General features: G+C 42.7%; 1 protein-coding gene across 5 annotated transcripts in view; it reads left to right on the forward strand.

Annotated features, from left to right (window-relative positions):
• The window catches only part of LOC147021764 (uncharacterized), a 55,603-nt gene that overhangs the window by 27,669 nt on the left and 1,055 nt on the right, over positions 1-26,879 (forward strand). For all 5 annotated transcript variants that reach the window (XM_085892074.1, XM_085892075.1, XM_085892076.1 and 2 more), the window contains 7 exons: positions 1,297-1,381; positions 8,083-8,186; positions 8,973-9,113; positions 19,782-19,863; positions 20,023-20,160; positions 25,005-25,160; positions 25,307-25,447. In XM_085892074.1, the coding sequence (XP_085748200.1) occupies positions 1,297-1,381; positions 8,083-8,186; positions 8,973-9,113; positions 19,782-19,863; positions 20,023-20,160; positions 25,005-25,160; positions 25,307-25,447 (847 nt within the window). The remainder of the gene's footprint in view (positions 1-1,296; positions 1,382-8,082; positions 8,187-8,972; positions 9,114-19,781; positions 19,864-20,022; positions 20,161-25,004; positions 25,161-25,306; positions 25,448-26,879) is intronic.

Consider the following 26,879-nt stretch of genomic DNA (forward strand, 5'->3'; position numbering starts at 1 on the left):
GTTACCGTGAAGCCAACACCGGGCCCCTGCCAACTAGATACATATATTTTTTTCATCTGCATGCGTATCATCCTCTCTCCCATCTTAATTATGTCCTGCTTCATTTGTATTCAATGAGTGGAGAGGTCTGGTTGCTTTGACATAAAATCAGTATTGTCAAAGGCATGAATTAAAATCATGCATTGAATAACGTCAATGAACGAAAGGTTTAAATCAGCAAGTGAAGGGGTTAACCTCAGACGTGCCATCATGTCTCACCATGGGAGGGGCCAGTTGGAAAAATATCGAGGAGCAATGAGATCCTAAGCTAAAATGAAAATTTCCTCACACTGGCAATGCTTGATTTGTTGCTTATGGTGTTTCATTGAGCACCTCATGGCTTTCTTCCACTCAGGTATTTAAAAATTAAAAAAAACATTTCTCTGATTTTACCATTTCATATTCCCTGCCCCACCCTATATCCACCCTCCCAATTGTTTGCTGGAAGTCGGCCTCGGCACCAAATCCCTCCCCACCTGACATCCGGGAAGCCAAGGATGTGGGTCGCACGCATGTGTTTGGAGTGCCGACTTCATGGAATGCCTGAATGGTGTTCAGCTAGAAGGGTAGTTGTGTGTGTGTGTGTGTGTGTGTGTGTGTGTGTGTGTGTGTGTGTGTGTGTGTGTGTGTGTGTGTGTGTGTGTGTGTGTGTGTGTGTGTGTGTGTGTGTGTGTGTGTGTGAATGTGTACGTACATTTGAACGTATTTGTGTAAATTGATTGTGTGCCACTTGCTAAAGTCTCCGGTCACACAGTAACTGTGAGTCTCATCCCCACAACAATTTGGCTCTGCGTGGTGGCCTATTTGCTTGGCAAACCTCATTCATTTGTTGTTTCTTGTTTTCGGAGGACCTGGATGCTTTTGACATTCTTGGGTTTTTGCACATGTTTCAAATTTAGTTGTAACCAACATTTTTGTGTCATTTATTGCAAATGTGATTTCTTAAAAACCTCAGTCAACATCTATATCCTGAATTTATGACAGTATGGGCAATAAGCAATGGGCAATTCCTGCTGTCTACAGCCAAATCGTTTATGTCCTGCTTCTTGAGAAAGAATAAATCTCTGAGACATGTTCTCTGTTATTCATTTGCGATGTGTATTTTTTGTTTTTAATGAAATGTATTATTTTGGTGTTTTTTTTTTCTCAGCTGGGCCAAAGTGTTTGTAATTCTAGATGTGACGTTATTTTATCCCTGGTGAAGGACTGATAGTGTTGAGTTGAGAGCCATGACCTTTGCTTGATTACCTCCCACAGACGGTTGTTTCCAAGGAGACAGTCGTGGGGAGAGGCAAGTCTTCTGGCAGTCCCAGAACCCTCCAAAGAAAGTCTTACTGAGCGTGTAAGTATTTTTCAACCTGTAATTCTTCCCAGGTCTTCCAACATCATTTTGCTCACCTCTGCTAAAGATGTCATTTCTGTACGAGTTACTTGTGACACTTCCTCCCCCACCCTCACCCCTTCATTTTTTACTACCTTACTCGCAGCTTTCCAATCTGCCTGTGTCCCCTCTGCACGTGTCCTTCGACTGTAAAAATGCCATGCAGTGTTGAAATAGATTCATTTGCATTGAATAGATTTAAATAACTAATGGTTTAACTAACATAATATAACGTAATGACATTTAAATAACTAGTGGTTTAGAAATCCAAAATGCAGAATGCAATCTTCTGGTTTTCATAATGCAAATACATGGGCCATTCAAAAATCTGAACTAACATATTCTTACAAAAGTTAAAGATATGCTACAAATGTATAACAATGCATATATATATATATATATATATATATATATATATATATATATATATATATTGTTATGAATTTTAGAATCCGGTCTGATGAATGCATCCACACATCCAGGTCCTCAGACAGTTATTTCCTTAAATGCATGTCCAAGATAGACCCATCCCCATGTTTGGTTGGATTTTAAATGTGATGTGTTGATAAGGGTAAAGAATAGATCCCCTCTCTTATGGGAAGCTTTTTTCTTTATGACAGACACATTTATGCACATATTTCTTTCACGAGCGCCGATGCCCGCCTTTTGCTTTTTTTACACACATTTCTTTCACGGATGCCGAGACCCGCCCTTTTTCGATCGCACGGGTTGTCATGGTAATGGTGTGTAAGTGGGGTGGGGTGAGCTTGTGGGGACTCTGTACCTGCCGAGACGGGCCACATATATAAAAAGAATTGGAGGTCCGTTCGGAGAGCAAGCGAGCGAGTGGGCGTCTGACCAGAGCCAACAACGAGACAATTTGTCAGTCAGTTTGTCCGTACCACTAGTGGGTGTCTGACAACGTCTCCGACGTTGGAGCATCTCCGACAACGAGTGAGGAACGGGTCGGTCACCAACGAGTGAGGAACGGGTCTGTCACCAACGAGTGAGGCACGGGTCGGTCACCAACGAGTGAGGGACGGGTCAGTCACCAACGAGTGAGGGACGGGTCGGTCACCAACGAGTGAGGCACGGGTCGGTCACCAACGTGTGAGGAACGGGTCGGTCACCAACGTGTGAGGGACAGGTCGGTCACCAACGAGTGAGGCACGGGTAGGTCACCAACGAGTGAGGCACGGGTAGTTCACCAACGAGTGAGGCACGGGTCTGTCACGAACAAACCGCATGGGTCACTGGACGTCACCAGTTTCGTGAAGTGTGACGTGCTGCCCCTGTCGCAGCACCAGGGTCTAAACCTGTGACAGACGATCTCGGTGCCCCCCAGATGTCGACTGGCATTCAAGGCTGTTGTGTTGACAAGTGGGTGCATGGCCAAGCTGGGTGCTGGCAACGGACAAGACAAGCACACACACGTCTCAGGACGTTTTCACTTGATGGACGACTTCTCTCTGGTGAGCGAGACGACTCTTCTCTCCCCCCCCAAAAATGATCTGCTGGTTACCCTTCTCTGTGTTTAGTTGTAAGTAAGTCAACCCAATAAGCATCTGCTCTCTGTCTCTTTCCTGTCATTTTGATTGATTTTGCCTGATTAATTATTCATAACCTTCGCATTCTGCGAAAGGTTGTTTTGGTCGGCGTGTATTTATTTATTTATTTATTTATTTATTTATTTGTAATCTTGTGATTTGTATAACTCAAAAAGTATTAAACCGAATTGCATGAAATTTGGTGGGATGATTGGTTATTAGCCAGGAAGCATTCGATTAGATTTTGGGATCGTTCGGATCAAAGGTCAAGGTCAAGGTCACGAAAAGGTCAAAATCGTCTTTTTACGATAACACGGTCAATTTTTATTCAATTTGCATGCAACTAATGCCAAAATGTTCAGAATTCAACGCCTCAACTTGAGATATGCAATATGACACAATGACGTCCATACTCTTGTTACCGGTTAGGGGTCAAAGGTCAGGGGGGTCACGACCTTGAAAAATATGCGGTTTTTGTCATAACGCGGTCAATTCTTGTCCGCTTTACATGAACCCAGCACCAAAATGTTCAGAATTTAATGCCCAATCTTGTGACACAATGACGTCATAACACATGTCACCGGTTGGGGTAAAATGTCGGGGGGGGGGGTCACTCCCTTGAAAAATATGCGGTTTTCGGCATAACTCAGTCAATTCTTATTCGATTTGCATGAAACCAGCATCAAACGAGATTACCTTCTCTTGTTGAAACGTTGTATTCACCAAACTTGCGAGTGAAGACTCGCCAAAATGACGTGAGTTTATTGTTGTTTAGTCCGTAGCCCCCGAAAGTCGGGGGGGGTCATGACATTATAGATATGTGGTTTGTGTCATAAGAAAATTCATATGAAACCAGTTCCCCACACTCATACCAAGAACAAAAAAGTAGTGGCGGCGAAGGTATGCGCTCTATGAGTGCCCGTTCTAGTTTTGATTGCTTTGGAACTGATTCACTTATTTACCTCAGGAAATAAAAAGTTCTTTTTATTTATTTATTTTCTTATTAATAAATCATTTGCTGACTTCCAACCTGTCCGTGTTTGTCCTTTCCTTCCATTGGTCTAGCATTGGCCGAACCTACAGGGTGCCCCACAGAAAACCAGGAAATTTGAGATTTTGAGATTTATTTTGCCGTATTTTACCATATCAATAAACTAACATATAAATAAAGTGTATCTTTGTTTTACACTACATCTAAGTTTGCTTTTGTTTTGTTTGAAAATAAAGTGTATCTTTGTTTTACACTACATCTAAGTTTGCTTTTGTTTTGTTTTAAATAAACTGTACCAAATTTCCTGGTTTTCTGTGGGGCACCCTGTAGATAGACTGGGAGGTAATTACCACAGATTTGACCAAAAATAGTCGGCACGCACCAGCGGTTAAAACGCTCGGCCGCCCTAATTAAGATCTAATAAAGATAAGATTGGTGCTTTGCCGAGGGTGCGCTCCCCGCTCAGGTAACCGCGTGACTTGTAGTGAAACGGAATAATTAGACGGCAGACACTGGAACTCGTGGTTGACTGGGTTGCGTTTGTGGTTTTTAAACAACCCACCATACATAACGTTAATTGTGAGCGGTGGCCCCAGGTCTGGCTCTACCGAGGACAACCTGGGATTAATCCCCCTGAGTGACAAGCTGGTGTCTCGGTACCTGGGACCGCAACAATATATATATATATATATATATATATATATATATATATATATATATATATATGTATATATATATATATATATATATATATATATATATATGTATATATATATATATATGTATATATATATATTTATATATATATATGTATATATATATATGTATATATATATATATATGTATATGTATATATATATATATATATATATGTATATATGTATATGTATATATATATATATATATATATATGTATATATATATATATATATATATATGTATATATATATATATATGTATGTCTATTGAGCAGACACGCTGCAAGCATCTCCAGTACATTAGCGCTGCGAACGTCTCCTGGGCATTTGCACGCCAAATCTCCATTCAAAACTGCATGCCAATTCTCAACCGCCATTTTGCCTCAGACCTTCATTTCACTCACCAAACCATACCACGATCACCACAACCACTTCAGACAACTAATGAAAAATCTCCCCGCAACAACTCGCACTTACAAACGTGACCTTTATTCATCATCACAATGAACTTCAATCTCGTCCTCACAATGCCACGTGGCCAACTTCTCTCACTACAAACGTCACAGTATGTTCACATTACCCTCCGCAACAACTCGCACTTACAAACATGACCTTTATTCATCATCACAACAAACTTCAATGTCATCCTCACACCACGTGGCAAACCTCTCTCACTACAAATGGCACAACATGTTTGCACTGCTCCACAACTGCCATAACTGCCACATGGTCATCAAACTCTCACCTTGGCTTTGAGGGACAGGGAGCTTTATTTTGTGGCATGGCTTGGGGCACGAGCGTGCGCTGTAACTCGTGGGGGGACCTACGGGTGGCGCATGGATTTCTCTGCGGTCCCACGTTTGAATGGGGGCCGGCGCGTGTTTGGTGCCAGGCAGCGTGTCCGTAGACCATGGCCCCATGTTGGGGCTCGAGGCTCCGGTGCATTGCAGGGTCAGCGAGCAACTAAGCCGTTTTTCACCTTCGGGCCTGGCGGGGTGTGGCTACGACTGCTATTGTCCAATAGTGAAGCGTGATTTTGCTAACAGCCCCGTTTGATCCAATTCTTGGCCCCTTCCTTCATCCGGACTCATAAAAAGGACAGATCAGAGCAGATCAGCATGAGAATTGCGAAGCCAGAGTTGGAGGTCGGCAGCAGACACAGAACGGGATGGGAGGGGGGGGAGGCAAGCAGATCGAGAGGACGAGCTGGAGGAGTACATGCCAGACATGGGGCCTCTCCGAGGAGAACAAGCATCTACGCAGAGCACAAGGCACCGCAAGTCCGCATGACCAAGCGTGGGGTCACATGTTACTGCTACGAGGCAAGGCTGCTCCATTTCAAGAGAAGCTCATTAGGTTACAGACACTTACATGTACAGATTCTTACACAAATAGGATAGGGACTTTCTTCTCATGCATTTTCTACCATCTCTCTCCCCTCTCCCTCTCATCTACTGTGGATGCACAAAAGAGCAAACAGCACGAGCGAAGTCCAACTGTTCTTTTCAGGGCAGGAACTAAATGAGCGAACCAAACTGACTTGCACCTCACATTTTTCCTCTCACACCATGCCGCACCCCCACGTTGCATTACACTCACTTGCATCTCACACTACCACACCTGAGACACCCCCAGTATTCCTCCTACATCCTTTTTCCTTAGCGTTCTAGGTTGCGCTGGTCTGCCAGCCATGCCAGGATATTGAGAGGCCGTTAATCCTCATCTGTTTCTTCCTCTCTATGCGATCTGTAATTTTCCTTGTGAATGATGGTGCCTGTTGCAGCATAAGTTAAGACTGTGTAAGAACTAACAGGATAACTCTGCACTGTTTCCTTTTGTAGAATTGTTTGCCTTTTGCTGCACCCCACAAATTCCTTGTCGACGTATGCGGTCGAAAGAGAATGTAGCTAGGAGATGGCCTGTTGACTGGAGTTAATGCAGCATCTCCAAGTCATGGGGTGCAATTCCTTTTACAGATGCATGTCAACTCAAATGGCGAGCACATTAATATATAAGAGCAGACAGTGGGTGGAGGGAAACATGAGGAACATTTTCAAAACACCCAGCGATGCAGCGAGCAAGCATTTATCACTATGGAGGTTAAAAGACTGTTGGGAAAAGGGAAATTTTACTGACAGTCTTTTTGACTCCGGTACAAAAGTAAGACCTTATTTTATAGTCTTTAATTAAAAGCAACAACAACAAGTGAATAGAATTGAGAATAAATGAATATAATTATCTTTCTTCCACAAGAGTCTTTTCAGTACACAGCAGACTCCAGTACAAAAGTCCACAACAGAAATGTAAGAAAGACACAGGTGATTACATTTGATTACAAGTTCTAATATAACGAGTTATATCAAGATGAAAACAATTAATATGTAGTGATTAAAATATGCAGATGCAGTGATTAACTGAGACTACAGATGAGAGATTAAATGAGACTACAGTTAGTAATGCCAACATTCAAGCAGATTGATTACAAAATTACTAAAAGAGGAAATCCACTTCCACAATGAGAAGGAGGGGTAACTCCCTGCCCCCCCTCCCCATCCCATTTGTGCATTTGTGTTTATGTAAGTACCGTCACGTCTGCTTATGTACTTTGTGAATGCGTGCACATGGGCCAATTTGTAACTAACATAGATTAGGATGCCACATGTCCCACAGATCCAGTTTCCATCCTCCCAATCTCCCATTTATTCTCATTTTATTTATTGAAATGGATATCATGTGTCTCCCTGGGGGAAAACATTGACCCTGGAGGAACACATAGGGGTACAGAAAGTAACACAACATTGTTCCATTGGATGAGCCGTGCTTCAGCCATTGGATCAAGGCTGAATTGGGGGGAGGGGGAGGAGGGGGTTGTATGGAGCCCGAAACCAGTTCAGCAGAGCACCAGAGACCCAGGGGGAGAATTGGCGAGGAGTACAGAAGAAGTTGGGCAAGAGAACCGCAAAGCCGAGCCACAGTTCAGTCCTTTGGCTAGGTGGTGTCTTGGTCAGGTCAGCACCATCCCTGTGGAGTGACGCTCCCCAGAATTCTTCAGCCTCAAGCTGGTGCCATTTTCTCACCAAGAAAGAGGTTTTCCTTTCCTTATTTATTCTTATACTGTGATTTTTCTTTCTTGTTTTGCTTTACCTTCTTCCGCTTTATCCCCCTGATTGTTACAAGATTTGTGGCTGTTGCGAGGACGATTTGTCATTATGTGTTCGTGTTTTATTTGTGGCCTGTGTTGAGGTTCTGGAGGTTTTGTACCTTGTGTCTGAATGTTGTAATTGATGATTATTATTATTATTATTATTATTATTGTTATTATTAGTTAAATTAATGTTACTAAATTGTGTGGCTATGTTTTGTTGGCCAGCCAGGGAACATTGTATCTCTGTGGTGTTGTGCAGCATTGATAACCTTGCTTTCCAGATCAATGTGCTGGAAAACAGAATGGTGCACCTGGAGCACAAAACCACAGCAGCTGCCGATGTGCAGATCAAACTGCAGAGAGACAATGCCCAGCTTATTCAGAGGTAGGATTGTGGTGTCTTTTGAACCTGTGTTGATGTATTAATTCCAATATCTATCAATAATTCCAGCAATGTGTGTGTGTGTGTGTGTGTGTGTGTGTGTGTGTGTGTGTGTGTGTGTGTGTGTGTGTGTGTGTGTGTGTGTGTGTGTGTGTGTGTGTGTGTGTGTGTGTGTGTGTGTGTGTCTGTCTGCGATCGCCGTTTCTCGACGACCGCCAGTCCGATCAGATTGAAACTTGCCAGGAATATTACTGGGGCCCCGCAGATGTGCCTTTTCGAGGTTTGACATCAATCGGACAAGTGGTTCCCAAGTTACGGCCATTTATCTGTCGGCCAATGACAAGACACGATGCTATGACGTCACGAATGACGTCACAATTAATGCTTATTTATTTATTTATTTATTTATTTATTTATTTATTTATTTTGCACGATCGACGGTCCGATCTGACTGAAACTTGCCAGGAATATTGCCGGGGCCCCGCGGATGTGCTTTTCAAGGTTTGATATTAATCGGACGAGCGGTTCCCAAGTTACGGCCATTTATCTGTCGACTAATGACAGGACAACACAATTCTTCTTCGTTTGATATGACATCACAATTGATGCTGGGGACCTGAGTATGTTTCCCAAGTTATGGCCATTTATGATATGGATGGTCCAATCTAATTGAAATAATGTCCCAATCCAGTCGTCGTTTACGCACCTATGGGCCCGCCCCTACCGGCACGTACTAGTTCATTATAATACAGATAATGATAGTTTGATGGTATGGTTTTATTTTCTCAGGGTCCATGAGCTGGAGGAAGAGGTATGTGAGCATTGTGCTCAGACAGAGAAGAGACAAATGAAGCGAGATCAGAACTTTGACAGTAACCTCTCTCACTTGAAAGAACAAAAGGCAGCTCAAGAGTCAATCCTCAACAGGAGGTGAGCTCTGCATGGTAACTTATTTCATCAGCTATGCTTGTTCTCAGATTTGAATGACCTTTTGACTGCAAAAAACAAAGTATTTTATTGTCCCATTCCTGGATATAGGTGCCAAAATAGTTGCATCCATACCTGAATACTGTGTCCTGAAGCTGAGATGACCTGAGTGGTTTGATCTGGAATGACGTGCTGGAAATGTTCCCTTGTCATTTTGCTTGTATACTTATTAGTTGCAATGATGGGAAAAGAAGATGCCTCTCCAATGTACAATTTTAACATTGAGATTGTTCTTACAACAAAAATAATCATCGACGGGTGAAATAAATAAATAACTCAATCCATTTTTTTTTCTCTGGCGACAAGTCCGTAAGGAGCTCCAACACAGAATAAACTAGAAGGGCACTCGATAAACTACATACCTCTGCCACGTAATGCCTGATCCACGAGAACATATCGGGCCCAATACATTTTTGAAATATCATGCTATACAGTACTATATCGTTTTTGGTCATATCTCTCAATGGTGAAGACTCACTTTTAAATTAAACAATTCTCCTATCCAGATCTGGATTCAGACCTTCACCAAAATCGAATCAATTTGTCCTTGCCACAGACCCAACCTCTCCACCAAGTTTAATCCGAATCCGTCCACACCTTTTTGAGATATCGTACTATATATTAGTTTAGCCCTATCTCTCAATGGTGAAGAATCACTTTTAAATTATCAGATCCGGATTCGGATCTTCACCAAAATCTAAGCAGTTTGTCCTTGTCACACACCCAACCTGTCCACAAAATATAATCCGGATCCGTACACTACGTTTTGAGATATCCTGCACACAGACAAACAGACAAACAAACAAATAAACAGACAGAAAGGAGTAAAAACATAACTTCCTTCACCTTTGATGGCGGAGGTAATGATGCGCACCAAACTCCTCACACAGATAACAGTTCCTGAAACAGCTTTAGCTTAACCCCCAAACAGGGGGAAACAAAGTGGGAAATTGTGGAAAGCAAAATAACAAGGTAGAAATGCAAGGGAAGGTGATGTGAAAATAAATGGGTGAGGAATGAAGGGAAGAGATCAAACCACAGAGCTAAGAGCCACCATCCCTTGGATGAAGCCTGACCTATGATCTGCTGCATTATCCCAACCCATGCTCCTCAAAACGTATCCCGTTTTGTGCAGGTCGCATGATCCCCTTGTGTCACTTCTTTGGTGTCCTCACTGCATTCACTGTTGAGTTGTTGTTTTTTTTAACTCTCTGCCATGCTCCACATGCTGACTGCTCTCTGCTGGCATTCTGTGTGGTGTCTCATGCAAGTTGTCTGATTCGTAAGCTGTATTTGTCTCTGTACTGTGCAAAACCATTGCATGCGATCCATCGCTCGGAACCTCTCTATCTACTGTGTGGGTGCACGTGCGTGCGTGCGTGCGTGCGTGCGTGCGTGCGTGTGTGTGTGTGTGTGTGTGTGTGTGTGTGTGTGTGTGTGTGTGTGTGTGTGTGTGTGTGTGTGTGTGTGTGTGTATATGTATATATATGTATATATGTGTGTATATATATATATATATATATATATATATATATATATATATATATATATATATATATATATATATATATATATATATATACACACACACGAGCAGAGCCTACCCGTCGCTTCGCTGATGGACCAGTTAATTTGTCGTTGTGTTTGCCAAAACTTTTGGGTGAGAATGAGAAGCAAAGGAAGACAAATCTCTTACCAGAGTTCCTCCACAGCTATAAAAACATTCACACATACTCTACTGGTGAAAAGTTTTAGAACACCCCCATTTTTCCAGTTTTTACTGAAATTTAAGCAGTTTAAAGTTTCAGTGTACTCTGAAATTAAAGCATAGAACAAATAAACAATTGCAGATAAAAAAGAAATCATGGAATAATTTTGTTGAACAAAATTTAATCAAAAATTTTGACTCATCAAAGTAGCCACCTTTTGCAGATATAACAGCCGAACATACTCGTGGCATTCTTTCCACAATGTAAATCAAATATTGTTTGGAAAGTTCTTCCCAACACTGTTGCAGAAGTTCCCACAAATGTGTTGCACTTGTAGGTTGCTTTGCTTTCACCCTTCTGTCCAGTTCATCCCAAACCAGCTCGATGGGGTTTAAGTCTGGAGACTGTGCTGGCCATTCCATGACTTGAAACCTACCGTCTTGTTCTTTTCTTCTGAGGTAGTTGTGACATAGCCTGGAGGTATGTTTTTGGTCGTTATCTTGCTGTAGGATGAACCTCTGACCAACTCGGCGTAGACCAGAGGGTATTGCATGGTGCTGCAAAATGCTGGGGTAGCCCTTTTGGTTCAGGGTGCCGGTCACTCTGTGCAAGTCGCTGACTCTGGATAAAGAAAAAGAGCCCCAGATCATCACGCTTCCTCCTCCATGTTTGACAGTTTGTGTCACACACTGAGGAAACATCCTTTCGCCGACTCAAAGGCGTACAAAAACCCTGCGTAATGAACCGAAGATTTCAAATTTTGATTTATCGGTCCATAAGACCTTCTTCCAGTTTTCATTTGTCCACTGGCGGTGCTTCATTGCCCAGGCAAGCCTCTTTTTCTTATTTTGCAATCTTAGCACAATGGCTTTCTTGCTGCCACTCGACCTGTCAAACCTGCAGCTCAAAGTCTTCTCTTCACAGTTGAAACTGAGACTTCCTGACTTTGACTAGAGGAAAGATGTGCTTGAAGCTGCTGTTCTTTGAGCCACCTATCACACAAGCTGTTTACTCTCAGAAACTTGTCTTCTGATTGTGTTGTGGCTTTGGGTCTGCCAGACCTCTTCCTGTCAGAGTTTCCTCCAGTTTCCAAGTGCCTTTTGATGATGTAGGAAACTTCTCACTGACACCTTGGCTTTTTGCAATTTCTCTGAAGGAAAGACCTACACTTTTAAGGGTTATCATGGTTTGTCTGTCTTCCTTTGTTAATTGTCTTTTTCTCGCCATTATGATATTAATATACTACTTCCTGCAGTGCAGTATTGTCCAAATAATGCTTCAGAGGGTGTTGCAACACAGTCTGTTCCAACACTGCTTTTATACAGACAGAAGGTTTGTAACTAATCAACGAAAGTTGGGACACCTGAAGGAATTGTTTGCATCAACTTTCAAGGCTTAATTTACTTCCATTGTTGCAGAACAGCTGCAGCTGCTAACCCATTACTTGTTCCCTGAAAAGGGCCTTTATTTAACAACTCTGAAATTTACATTATTTTTTAGTTTTGGTGACCTAAACTTTTTTTAACCTCTGGCAGTTTTCTGCTTAGCTTTGTACCATTTCAGGTTATTCAATAGACTTGAACTGCTTAAATTTCAGTAAAAACTGAAAAATGGGGGTGTTCTAAAACTTTTGACCGGTGGAGTAGTACACACATGAGAATCCCCATGTTACAGACCCCCTCAGCTGCCGGACCGGCTCATCGCCGATTGGCAAATCATCATCGACAGCACAGAAATAAATGCATACCAATGAGGCGCCCAAGTAGGTATCATCTGCAAATGTCAAAAGCAGTCAATATACTCGTATGAATGAAAAACAAAGACCCACTCACATCTCTCACCTGTGAATGGATGGAACAACCAATTAGCTCTCACCTAATCAATTAAACCCAGGTGGCTGGGATTATATAAATAAATCGACTCCTCCCGTGAGTATGCATGCGTGATTTTGTTTGGAATACAAGGAAGTGAACTAAATTAAAGAATCAGGGGTTGAAGACCAAACTAAAAGCTCTACACAATGCATCTTCTCCCATTTACCCTCTGGACATGTGGAAAGGGCTAACTGAATTAATACTTACGAGATAACTGTCTCGAGATCGCTAAATGTTGGATGCCATTGCCTCGGAGAAGTGCCAGCTTTGCAGTCGCAACAACAAAAAAAAAAAAAAAAAAATATATATATATATATATATATATATATATATATATATATATATATATATATATATATATATATATATTGTTACGGTTCTAGGAACCATATGCATACAACATACAGGTGTCCCAAGTCAGTTATTCCATTAAGTATATGTGTAGACAGATCCCTTCCTTGTGTTTAGTGGGAAAATTAAAGGGGTGCATTGCGATGTTTATTTTTAGTTGGATTAATAAATCTTTATATCCCCACTCCATTTCATTGCAAAGGCAAATCCACGACAACCCACGGTACCCTCTGCCTGCTTGGCCCTCTTCTCGCTTGCTACTCGCACGTGGGCTGAACAACCGCGTGTTCACATACTCGCCAAACCGGCGACTGGCTGTCCGAGGCAAAATCCTCTTACAGTAGTTCATTTTTGGCGAGTCCGCACATGTGGAGGGGGCGGGCTTCCCGGTATGGCCGAAATCCCGCCCAGAAAGGGCGGACCCATGGAAGCCCCGTCCAATCAAGGCGGACAGTGACGTCACTTTCACCAAGGCCACTCCCCGCTGAGGGAGATGGATAAATTACGACACCATCCTCAGGGTGGAGTCCTTGGAGTTCGGAGAGTTCGTGAAGTGCTGAGATAGTTCGTTCTGTGCTGGAGTCTTGAGTTCTTTGGGGGTCTGGGAAGGAAGCGAAACTGCAACAGACGCTTGGAAGCCCGAATCCTGTCCCACACCAGGATCGATTAAAGAAATATCTGTGGAGGATCCAAGGAGTTCTTTGGGGGTCGTTCGTTGAGAGTGAGAGAGTGAGAGACCCAAAGACTCAGCCTCATCGCGGGAGATACCCAATGATCCTGGCTGCCTTGGATTCCACACACACACGAACTCCACACCTTCGGCTGTGGGCCAAGCTGCGCGACCATTGTCAGGTGCCACACCACAGAGCATCCTTTTCCCCGGAACTCAGGTACCGAGAACTGCGACCTTAACTCCCTCCCTCCCTGGCTACAAAAGTCCTTTGCCTTCAACTGCGTTTATTTTGTCTGAGTGTGTGTCTGAGTGTGTGGCGCCGTCCATTAAGTAGAACTGTATAAGTTATTCGAACCTTGTAAATCTTGCCTGTATTATTCTCGTGACAAGTCTGCTCTGTGCCTGCTTTATAAGTTGCTGTAAAATTGTTGCACTACATCTTTCTCTCATCTTCCCCTGCATAACATCCCCAATGAACCTGTTACCTGTACCACATAACTTTCCTCGCTTTATTGTAAATAAATGATTGTAGAAATGTTCCCAGTTCGTTTTCATCTTTTCGTTCATTGGTCCAGCATGGTTCGGATCTGAGTTTTAGCCAGGTCTTTATCCCCGATATTCTGTTCATCCGAGCCGGTACGTTTTGGCGAGTCCGCTCGGCTGCATCCGAAGCGGAAAGGTAGTTGGTAGTTGGTGGAGTGATCCGGTTCGGGCAAGATGTACCGAAGGCGTGGCTCCCCGGTAGCCGACACCGCGTGGTTAATTAGGTAAATTGGTTCTAGACAAAAAGACCCTACGCTACGCGGTGGAGGTATTGGCGTCCACGGTCGGTTAAGCGACCCGCCGCCTCACGGAGTTATCCGTGAGCGACGGCCTACAATTCCGGGAGTCTGGTGGGAGACGACGTAACTTCCCCCACCTAGTGGTCGCTGTCACCACCGGACCCCGACCTGCAACAATATATATATATATACATATGTACACCCACACCCACATATGTACGTGTGCGTGCGAAGACTTGTTCAGACTATTTTGTCAATTTTTACAATTTAGAATGCAAACACTCAATGATTTTTTTTTCCACCTAATTATGTTTGGTTTTTCAGTTTTTGGTAACCTAAACTTTTTTTTAACCTCTGGCAGTATACTGCTTAGCTTTGTACCATTTCAGGTAGTCGCCAGTAGTCGCCATTTCAGGTAGTCATTCCTCAGTCTCTCCATTGACGAAGTCGCCGGAGGCATTATGTTTTCAGGTTGTCTGTCCATCCATGTGTTCGTGATAGGTTTTCGTTACTGCGATAACTTAAGAATGGCTGGAGGGATCGAAGTCAAACCTGGTACAAGTATTATAAAGATGTAAAGAGAAACCGATTACATTTTGGGGTCAAGAGGTCTCAGGTCACAGGTCAAGTTTGGTAAAAATTCTGTTTCCATGATAATCTGTGAAACAGTGATGGAATTTGGTACAAGTATGTTTAATGATCTCAAAATGAACTGATTAGATGTTGAGATCAAGAGGTTAAAGGTCAGGGGTCATGTTCGGTAAAAATTCTGTTACTGCGCTAACTTGTGAACCAGGAATGGGATTTTGACGAAACTTGGTACAAGTAAATAGTATGATGCAAAGATGAACCGATTAGATGGTGGTGCGGTCAAAAGTCATAATCCATGATAGGTTTTCATTTCCATGATAACTTGAGAGTGGCTGAAGGGATACAAGTCAAACTTGGTATGTATAATGACGTATACATAAACTGATTTAGATTATGGGGCCAACAGGTCAAAGGTCAGAGGGTCATGTCAGGTAAAATATGATATTTGAGAATGGCTGAAGGGGTTTAAATCAAACTTGGTTCAAGTATGTATAATGTCAATGTAATTATGTGGGCACAGACATATCTGTCGACATCGTGACATCTAAGAGTGCCATTCTAGTTCCTTTCAGTTTATACCTTTCATGGGTTTGTGAATCATTTTCTCCTTGTTTAACAAATGAATGTGCTGACAGGATCACCTGGATGTATGTGCACTGGCCTCTGTGCTGTCTAGCCTTGGCTTCAATCTCAGCCCAGCTCTAAACTGGCATGCTGTTGTTTTGTTGGCATGGCAAGGCATCAGTTTATGTGCTGTCCCTTGGATGGATGTTAAGCCGCTGTCACACCTTGACGTTTTAGCCAGCGTATGGCAATGTATCAAAATGTATGTAAAACGCTGGCGTATGCTGAACTATTGATGTTTTTTTTTTCCAGTTTTGGGCGTATTCTTAACGAGTTGGACATATGTAAAACGTATTAGTAACGTACACAGAACGTTTCGATAACATATAGATAACTTATACCAACGAATGCTTAGCGTGTTCTCGGCGTTCACAACCTATGCCCAGCGATAGTCTAACTTATGCATAGCGCGCGGCAGCGTATCACCAACGATCATGTGGTGTAGCCTATTAAAAGGCTGTGGCTCGACGATTCAAATCATAACCGCACTATACATCGAAGTGTCAAGCCGCTGTCACACCTTGACGTTTTAGCCAGCGTATGCCGACGTATGAAAAATTTTCTGAATACGCTGGCACACGTCGAATATGTTATGGGTAAGTTTTGTATACGTTAAGAGCATGCTGGCATACGTCGTAGTACGTCAACATTTTAAGCATGCTGAAAATTTTACGACATATGCAGCGTATGACTCACACGTTCCGCATACGCTGGCCATAAGTTGGAGGCACGTTATGCAATCCTTGACACACGTCGACACACATTACTTGTAAGTTACTCATAAGTTGAAACACGTCGAGGTAATGTTTAGCGTACCCGAAACTTATTTCTAACCTCTGAGTAACGTGCTTTGAACCTAAGTGTAACGTATCTCCAACGCATATTGATGTATGTAGAAGTATTTGACGTCTTCTGGACGACCACAGATCTTACTGAACGCGTTACTAACTTACAGCTACCGTATAATGGCGTATTGGCAGCGTTTAGGGAAATTGGTATATAAAAATGGGCTTCACAGGAGGAACCGTCAGTGTTCCAGACTCCATAATTTTTATTTATTTATTTTTCTTCAGCATGACGGTGATGTTGACACTTCGATTTTTAGTGCGGTTATGATTTAAATCGTTGAGCAGCAGCCTATGAATTGTATTATATTATAACTGCACTAGAAATCGAAGTGTCAACATCACCGTCATGCCGAAGAAAAAAAAAAACCCCAAAAAAGCCATGGAGTCTGGAACACTGACGCTAAATATTACCTCGACATGTTTCAACTGATGAGTAACTAACAAGTAACGTGTGTCAACGATCGCGTAACGTACCTACAACTTATGCCAGCGTATGCGGAACGTGCGAGTCATACGCTGGCATACATCGAAAAATTTCAAGCATGTTTTAAATTTGTCAACGAGCTCGGCATACGACGACGTATGCCAGCGTGCTCTTAATGTATACAAACTTACCCATTAATGTATTCGACGTGTGCCAGCGTTTTAGACAAATTTTTCATACGTCGGCATACGCTGGCTAAATCGTAAAGGTGTGACAGCGGCTTTAGACTGGGCATCCTGGATACCAGCAGTCGTTGGTGGACGTGTTTAAGACCCCACAGTATCATTTTCAGTGCACACAGGTGGATTACATCTTAAGCAGGAGATGCAACCTGAAAGAGATAAGTGACTGTAAGGTGGTGGCAGGGGAGAGTGCAGCTCGACAGCATCGATTGGTGGTCTGTCGGATGATTTTGGAGGTGAGGTTGAGGAAGCGAGTGAGGGCTGAACCAAGGACCAGATGGTGGAAGCTGAAGAAGGAAGACAGTTGTGTGAAATTTAGGGAGGAGGTGAGACAGGCGTTGAATGGTGGTAAAGATGGGTGGGATGATTGGGCAATGACAGCAGGAGTGGTGAGGGAGATAGCGAGGAAGGTACTTGATGTGACATCAGGACAGAGGAAGGAAGATAAGGAGACTTGGTGGTGAAACGAGGAAGTACAGGAAAGTATAAGGAAGAAGGGGTTGGCGAAAAGGAAGTGGGATAGTCAGAGAGATGAAGAAAGTAGGCAGGAGTACAAGGAGTGGCGGCGAAAGGCAAAAAGATAGGTGGCAAAGGCCAAGGAAAAGGCATATGACGAGCTGTATGAGAAGTTGGATACAAAAGAAGGGGAAAAGGATTTATACCGATTGGCAAGACAGAGGGACCGAGCTGGGAAGGATGTGCTGCAGGTTCGGGTGATAAAGGACGCAAATGGGAATGTGCTGATGAGCGAGGAGAGTGTGTTGAGAAGGTGGATAGAGTACTTTGAGGAGCTGATGAATGAAGAAAATGAGAGAGAAAGAAGGTTGGAAGAGGTGGAGATAGTGAATCTGGAAGTGGGGTGGATCAGTAAGGATGAAGTGAGGACTGTTATGAAGAAGATGAAAAGTGGAAAGGCAGTTGGCCCAGATGGTATACCAGTGGAGGCATGGAAGTGCTTAGGAGAGATGGCAGTGGGGTTGTTAACCAGATTGTTTAATAAAGTCTTGGAAAGTGAGAGGATGCCGGAGGAGTGGAGATTAAGTGTACTGGTTCCGATTTTCAAGAATAAGGGTGATGTGCAGAGTTGTGGAAATTACAGAGGGATAAAGTTGTTAAACCACACCATGAAGATGTCGGAAAGAGTAGTGGAAGCTCGGTTGAGAGGAGAGGTGACGATCTGTGAGCAGCAATATGGGTTTATGCCAGGAAAGAGCACCACTGATGCAATGTTTGCTTTGAGAATGTTGATGGAGAAGTATAGGGAAGGCCAGAAGGAGTTACATTGTGTGTTTGTGGATTTTGAGAAAGCTTATGATAGGGTGCCAAGAGAGGAGTTGTGGCATTGTATGAGGAAGTCGGGAGTGGTGGAGAAGTATGTGAGGATCATGCAGGATATGTATGAGGACAGTGTGACAGCGGTGAGGTGTGCGGTAGGAATGACGGACCGGTTTAAGATAAAAGTGGGATGCACCAAGGATCGACTCTGAGCCCTTTCCTGTTTGCAATGGTGATGGACAGGTTGACGGACGAGATCAGACTGGAGTCTCAATGGACTATGATGTTCGCGGTTGACATCATGATCTGTAGGGAGAGTAGGGAGCAGGCTGAGGCGAGCCTCGAGAGGTGGAGGTATGCACTGAAGAGAAGCGGAATGATAGTCAGTCGGAGTAAGACGGAGTACATGTGTGTAAATGAGAGGGAGGGTGGTGGTATGGTGCAGTTGCAAGTCTTTGAGGTGGGGAAGGTGGATGGGTTTAAATACTTGGGATCAACTGTCCAAAGTAACGGAGAGTGTGGGAGAGAATTGAAAAAGAGAGTGCAGGCAGGATGGAGTGGTTGGAGAAGAGTTGCAGGAGTGATTTGTGACAGAAGGGTAGCTGCAAGAGTGAAGGGGAAAGTATATAAGACGGTAGTGAGACCAGCTATGTTGTATGGTTTGGAGGCGGTGGCACTGACAAAAAGACAGGAAGCGGAGCTGGAGGTGACAGAGTTAAAGATTCTGCGATTCTCGTTGGGAGTGACGAGGATGGACAGGATAAGAAATGAGTATATTAGAGGGACAGCGCAGGTAGGACGGTTTGGAGACAAAGTGAGAGAGGCGAGATTGAGATGGTTTGGACATGTGCACAGGAGGGAAGCAGAGTTTATCGGGAGAAGGATGTTGAAGATGGAGCCGCCAGGCAGGAGGAGAAGAGGAAGGCCAAAGAAGAGGTTCATGGATACGGTGAGGGCGGACATGCGGGTGGCTGGAGTGTCAATGGAAGATGTGGAGGATAGAGCAAAATGGAGACTGTTGATCCGCTGTGGCGACCCCTAACGGGAGCGAGCCGAACGAAGAAGAAGAAGACTTTGCAATCTGACTTTGGGAACTCTGACTTTGCAATTTACATCCTTTGGGGATCGTAATCTTGTAATGAAATGTGCAGCCTTTGTGGAAATGTTTCTCCAGTTCAATGGGTTGATTATTAAGTTTACATTATAAGTTCTTTCCAGGTTGCAGCAGCAGTTGGATGAGAATGCAGCTTTCTCTGCGACCATCATCCAGCTTAAAACCTTGACACAACGTTTGGACAAGGTAGAGTTTGACATCGAAAGCAAAATCTTCAATGATGCACTTATACCATAGTTATTTAATGGAAGCATTTTTGTTGACATGATTGGAATGTGCCTTTCACATGTGGAAACGCCAAGACATTGACTCTTTCTCTCTTAGCTCTGGCCTTTTTCCTGACAGGAGAAGGAGAGCTTGAGTGATCAGTTAGACCAGACAGAGGGCCGTCTGCAAGAGGAGGCAAGCCTTCAGACTACCCTGTCGGAGCACACTCGTCGGGAGAATCTGAGCTTCCAGAGAGAGCACGTTGCCACTCAAGAGGTGGGGACACCCTGCTGGTATCATCTGGTTTGGAAATTTGTGACAGCTATCTTCTATGTCATGCCCTTTTTTGACCCCATTTTTCCAGGTGCACAATGATCCATTTGATTATGTATTCAGTTCATTAAACTTTTATCATTTCATGATATATTTCCTGTAGTTTTGAGGCAAACCAGATATATTTATAATCTATTTTTTGTTAAAGTATTAATTTGACAACCTGTCCATAAACGTATTCCTCTCACCCCTTTCAGCTTTACTTATTTTATGTGATCATTTTAACTGGTACCTTACAAGCTGGTTGGAGTTCAGAACATTGATTTCCAGCAATGGTGTAGTATCCATTGCCTTTTGAGGCGATTGACCTTTCACATTCCAGTCAACTTAGCAACTTCAGTTTTTGATAATGGATCATGTTCTATATCGAGATCGAGTGATGAACATTTTTCCTTCAAACCCCTCGGTTCCTTTTTCTTCTCTGTGGGGTCTTCCAATCATATTCTATAGAGCGTGTTAATTTATGGTGTTGATTTAATATCAAGGAAAACTTTAAAGAGGTTACTGTATTTGAAATACCTCAGGGTATTTATGGTATTGAATTAATAACTATTGATCAAAATGATTGATCGGTTTCTTACCTTAGCTTCTGACGTCAACTCCTCATTGACTATTTTCTTTAAATGATCACTCTTCCATGAGCCTAGATCTTCAATTAAAAATTATATGTGTCAGGTTGTACAAGCTAACCTCATCTGTGCAAGCAACTTCATGCACCAATGAATCTTTAAAAAAATAATAGCTGAACACCCTCTTTCATTAAATACTTGGCAACACCAAATGCAAACATTGTGCATCATGCTTTTCCTTCAAAAAAAAGTACTTCCAGCTGGAAGTTATCTGACTTCGTAAATCAAAAATATTGATTCTCATAATTGTAAAGAGTTCACGTGTGATCTTCTCTTCTCCAATAAAGGCTCTACTTCTATGGGACTCTAACTTATACTTTCTGGTTTTCATCATGATTAAATCCAGAAAACAATAGAACCATCTTTTGAAACATCATGTGCGCAAAGCTCATTTTGAAAGTAATTCAACATATTCTAATCTAGAAGGGCACTCGGTAGAGCGCATACCTCTGGCACGCAATGCCTGATCCAGGAGAGCATATTGGGCCCATTATATTTTTGAAATATCATGATATTGTTGCGAATTCGCGCCTGCCGGCATGCGATCGGCCGCTCGACTCGAATGGCGGCCGCCTCGCCCACCCGACGGACAATTCAGTCGTGACCCTCCGGGAACTATCGCCCGGAGCCAGTCACGGGTGGGCCTTTCGACCTCACCACAATCGTGCCAATCGGCCACCCGCGTAGGATAGGTTTGTTCGCCAAACTCGACCGACCTAAGTACCCACGCAGATGGTAGACCGGGCGATCATACCTCGCCGCAGGCCGACTCTGGACACGAGCCGCTTGGGCGGTCCGTTCCGTGCTGTCGGGATAACCGAGCAGTGTTATCGTCAGCCTCGACGGTTCCGATTAATTATCGGGCATATTAAGCCCACTACGAACCCTTTTCGTGGGACAAAATTGAGATTCAAACGAAGGAAAGGACGCAGCGAAACGGGGAACAATTCAACATAATGCACTTTATTTACATGACACACGGAGAGCACACATATACAGTCAAACAGTCAGAATGCACATATATTAATTTAAAACAAAAACAACAATGCAGAGCTATGACTGAATACGTGAACACACGGTAACACTTATACAGTTTTACTTTACAAGACACGGCGCCACGAGATCCATACAAAAACCCTGAAAAGAAAAAGGTGACTTCCCTTTTGGGCCGTCGAGTCCCTCTCCGACGTCCGTCGACGTGGTCCCGCCTGGCCGCAACTCCGTGCCCTAGCGTGGTAGGCGAGCCTCTCCGGCGTGCCTCGCGCCGGCTCGTGTTGGCCGCTCGACGCCATGGACGGAGTTTTCGGCGCTATCCCAGCACGGATAGAGGGGGGGGGGGAGACATGGATGCCCGAGGTCAGGAGGGGGGAATGGCGGACGCTCCTTCCCGCCAGCGGGGACTTGGAACCGCACCACAGCAGACCAGGCCAGCGGCCACCAGGAAGAGAAGAGGACGAGCGAGCCGGAAGACAGGAAGAGAGCAAGAGCAACCACAAAACCGCTCCGCCTGTGTCCGACTTTTGTATCCTGGAGCTCCGCCCTGTTGCTCTGCCACGTTCTTTGCTCCACCCCCCTTCGAGGCGCTTCGAGAAAGGTCTCGAAGAGGGGCATTCCTCCTCCCTGGCCACGTCACACCGCGCATCCACCAATCGGGCGCCAGCTGCCCCACCCCGCTTCTCCTCCCTCACACCAAGCGCGGAGAAGAATGGCGCGAAAAACAGGCGGGAAAAGCCCACCAAGCGTCCTTGTTGGTTTTTGTTTGAAATAAAAGATAGAAAAAGAAAAACGACTGACTCAGAGCGTCGCAGCCCGAATTAATCACATTAATTCCATCTAAACAACGGGTTTGGGGCTAACTACACATGTACTTTAGAGATACCTCACCTACGGGACCTGGATGGTGGTTTGCGAATTTCCACAGCCGTAACTATATATATATATATATATATATATATATATATATATATACATATATATATATATATATATATATATATATATATATGTATATATATGTGCACACACACACACATACATACATACATACATACATACATACATACATACATACATACATACATACATACATACATATATATATATATATATATATATATATATATACATACATACATACATACATACATACATACATACATACATACATACATACATACATACATACATACATACATACATATATATATATATATATATATATATTTATTTATTTATTTATCGTTTTTGGCCCTAACCCTCAATAGTGAAGAATCACTTTAAAGATTAAATAATTATCTTAACCGGATTCGTATCTTCACCAAAATCTTATAATTTCATCCTTGTCACCCGCCCAAGCTGTCCATCAGGTTTCGTCTGAATCTGTCTGTAACTTTTTGAGATATCATGCTACATATCGTTCTTGGCCCTATCTCTCAATGGTGAAGAATTGCTTTTAAAAATTCTCTTATCCGGATAGGGATCTTCTCCAAAATCTAATCATTTCGTCCTTGTTAAACACCCAACGTCTCCACAAAATTTCATCCGAATCCGTGTACAACTTTTTGAAATATCCTGCATACAAACAAACAAACAAACAGACAGGGGTGAAAACATAATATAACCTCCTTCCACCTTCGGTGGGCAGAGGTAACTTGAGAGTTCATAGAACGCGATACCCTGCGCAATGTTCAACTATATACTGTATTTCAATTTTAATAAAATAAGAACTTAAAATATCTTTGAAATAAAAAATAAATATAAACCAATGTCACCCGCAGGGTGACCGGTATCTTGCCAAAAGGTGACCACGTGTGACTTCTTTAAGGTCACACTGAGGTGAACAGATCTGCTATCCACCAGGAGCGACTCCTTGAGGAATATCTGCCTACGAGAGATTCCCATGAGAATCGTTCTACAGAGCAACCATGAAAAATATGCTTTTGCCTCATAACGTCACCAAATGACATTATAACGTCTCAAGCTTGACATATCTAGAAAGCACTCATCGAGGTGTTCAATTTGAGGTACTACACGATATGGTTCCTAAACCTTGAAAATTTGACCTTGCTATCCATGAAGGTCAAGGGCAATCGCCACCAAAAATTAATCAGCTAAGCGCCAGAACATGAACTATATTCCCATGAAGTTTGAAGACGATCCGGTCAAAATTACCCAAAAAATAAGGGTTTCGTTGACTCCCCTGATTTGCGACAAAGTGACCTTGACCTTTGACCTTGACCTTCAAAATTTTATGCGCTGAAAGGGACCTCAATAGGCCTCTGATATGCGAAGTTACAAAAATTTCCAATGATAACTGTGCTCTGCAGAATTTTTTATACGTGATCACAGACAAACAAAAATAAAACATACAAGCTGACTAACATATCTTGCAAAAAGTTCGTTTTGGCAAGATAAAAATCCAGAAGTTTAGCGATACAGTACTGAAGCAGTCTTACACATCAGCCTTATTCACTGTAATAAGACGACATTGAGTCGCAGTTTAGGAGACAGAGGTTTTATTGATACCCTCTCAAATGCCACACCCTCTCATGCTATATATATCGATTTATATAGCATGGTTCTTGAAGTATTATGAAGGTGATTTGTGTTCTACAGTGTTCAAGTATATACTTCAATTTAAATAAAGGTTTAAAGTCATATAAATAAATAAATTCCGGGTTTTACCGCCATTTTTCCAGTATCTATTACATCACCTTATCTAATACGTTACATTATTCTTCATGCCTGTTGTTTTTGTCCTTTATGATGTCCTTAAAAACAGTACCAGTAAGTTTCCTGTTTGGAATGATTTTCAATTTTGTTTGACTGCCAGGCAGGCAGAGTTGAAATATTACCTCTCTCCCCTCGGCACATTTTGCAGTCAGGATAAATGTAAAGCCAAAGTCCTATTTAATGGCAAGCTTGTCTTCCTCTTTATGTTCCGATTCGTGTTCAAAATATAACATTCAATTTCAATAAGCTGTTCCTCGATCATAAACTCACGATCATAAACTAAGACAGACAGACGGACGGACGGACATAAAACAATTGCTTTACCCTGCTTTTCGCTTCACTTAGGTGGGGTAACAATTTGGATAAATGAGGAGCAGATATAAAGTCAGCCACATCCCTCTCCCCCTCCCCTCCCTACACTTGCAGTTGATTGATGAGCTGCGGAGAGAAGTGAATATCCTGCAAACACGGTTGTCCCAAGAACGTAAGAAACTGCACTACAGCAGAGCCAGGGCCAAATCTGAGAGCCACAGAGGAAGCCGTGAGACTGAACTGGAGCAGGAGGTTCGAAGGCTACAGCAGGTGTGCCCACAAAATAGCAGACCTCTGTGTTGAATAATTTGAACATTTTTTTTAAATTTCACCTCCAAGCAAATGGTTCACCAAGCTAGCATACTGTACCGATTTAATAACTATATCCATACTTCTCATTTTGATTCTTTGTCCAGGAAAGCAACATTTTGAGGGACCAGAATGAAGAGTTGAAAAGCCATCTGGTGGCACTCAACCTCTGTGGTGCAAAAAATTTGTTTGGTGCCTCGACCAAACTACAGAGCGTTAGTTTGGATCCTTCTGCCTCCCGTGAACAGGTGATTAGATGTATATTCATTTGTTGTACACCTATCATAACATAATGCTTTCTCCAAAGGTTGATGCGGCACCAGTAATTCTTGCCACGTGTGATGATTCCGTCACTTCGGTTGGCCGAAAATGATGTCCATGCTTTAAGGTTCACAAAAGTGAACAGATGGTACAACGACTTGGATGCTTAGTTTTCAAGATATTACCCACTTCCTGTATTATGATTTCACCTGCAGCCATATTCCTTTTCGGATTAGTTTATTTTAAACAAATTACTGCAATATACCTCGTACATCTTAAATGTGCTTTAAAAGGACAAGCCATTTATGATGACGCACAAATCTAGGAAGTGACAAACTCATCAAGCAAGCTGAAACATTGGGTTTGTTTGTTTATTTTTAAAATTCTTCTTCTTTGTTTAAATTGGAAGCGTTAGGAGAGAGATGGGGTCTGGAGTAGAAGGAATTGAAAGAAGGCAAGGACTTGAACTTTTAAGCACACACAAGCACTTACAGCTGTATTCTTAATTACCTCTTTTTCCCTGTGATCGATATTGTTAGCCTGTGAACATGAAGCGAAAAGCTGGGTTAAGCAATCAGTTGTGTGTGTACTGCAATTTTTTAAGAGTGTACATCGAAAACCGTTCACCGGAGGAAATTGAAACTTTACCATACGTTACATGTTACATGACCATTTGATATAGCGCATATTTCGCATACATCAAAAAATTGCAAAGTATAATTTGTACACATTTACCCCAGAAGTGGACAAAGATGCAATAATATACAAGGGTACGGGTGAAATATAACTAGCATCCGTTGAAGACAAAGTCTTCGATATCCCCCACCATAGTAAATGAGGACAAGTAGCAAAAGGCACAGTTCAATTTATTCTTAATGTGTGTACCAAATTTCATAAAGAAATAGTTAATAGTTTTGCAACTATGATCTGGAAACAAAGGTTAACCTCAATTATTTCTTCATACCCAACTTGTTTCCATGGAAAGTGACAGAAATTTTTTGGGGGGAACACCAGTTTACCACTTGCTTGATATGTATACCAAATTTCGTAAATATATCTTGAGGGGATTTGTAGTTAAGCTCCGGAAACGAAATGTGACGGACGGACGGAAGGAACCCATTTCTATATCTCCCGCCAACTTCATTGGTTGACGGGGGATAACTACAAATTTGCTGCCAGAAGAGTTGGTTCGCACCCAGAGTCACTGAGAGCCAGAATTGGGCCCAGGGCAATCCTAAGTGTCGGTCCCCCTTCATCCGGGCCCCCTTCATCTGGACCTCCTTCAATTATCTTTTTTAAACAACCTATACGGAGGTTTCCGTATTTTCCTCGTCAGAAACACATGCCATGTTTAACGGAAATTGGGGTGTTATTCACTCATTCCTATATGCATTCCTAGATGCATTTTTTATAAACTGT

Source organism: Eptatretus burgeri, chromosome 8, assembly GCF_056783735.1.
Source record: "Eptatretus burgeri isolate ZD-2024b chromosome 8, Ebu_testis_v1, whole genome shotgun sequence".
Lineage (NCBI taxonomy): Eukaryota > Metazoa > Chordata > Myxini > Myxiniformes > Myxinidae > Eptatretus > Eptatretus burgeri.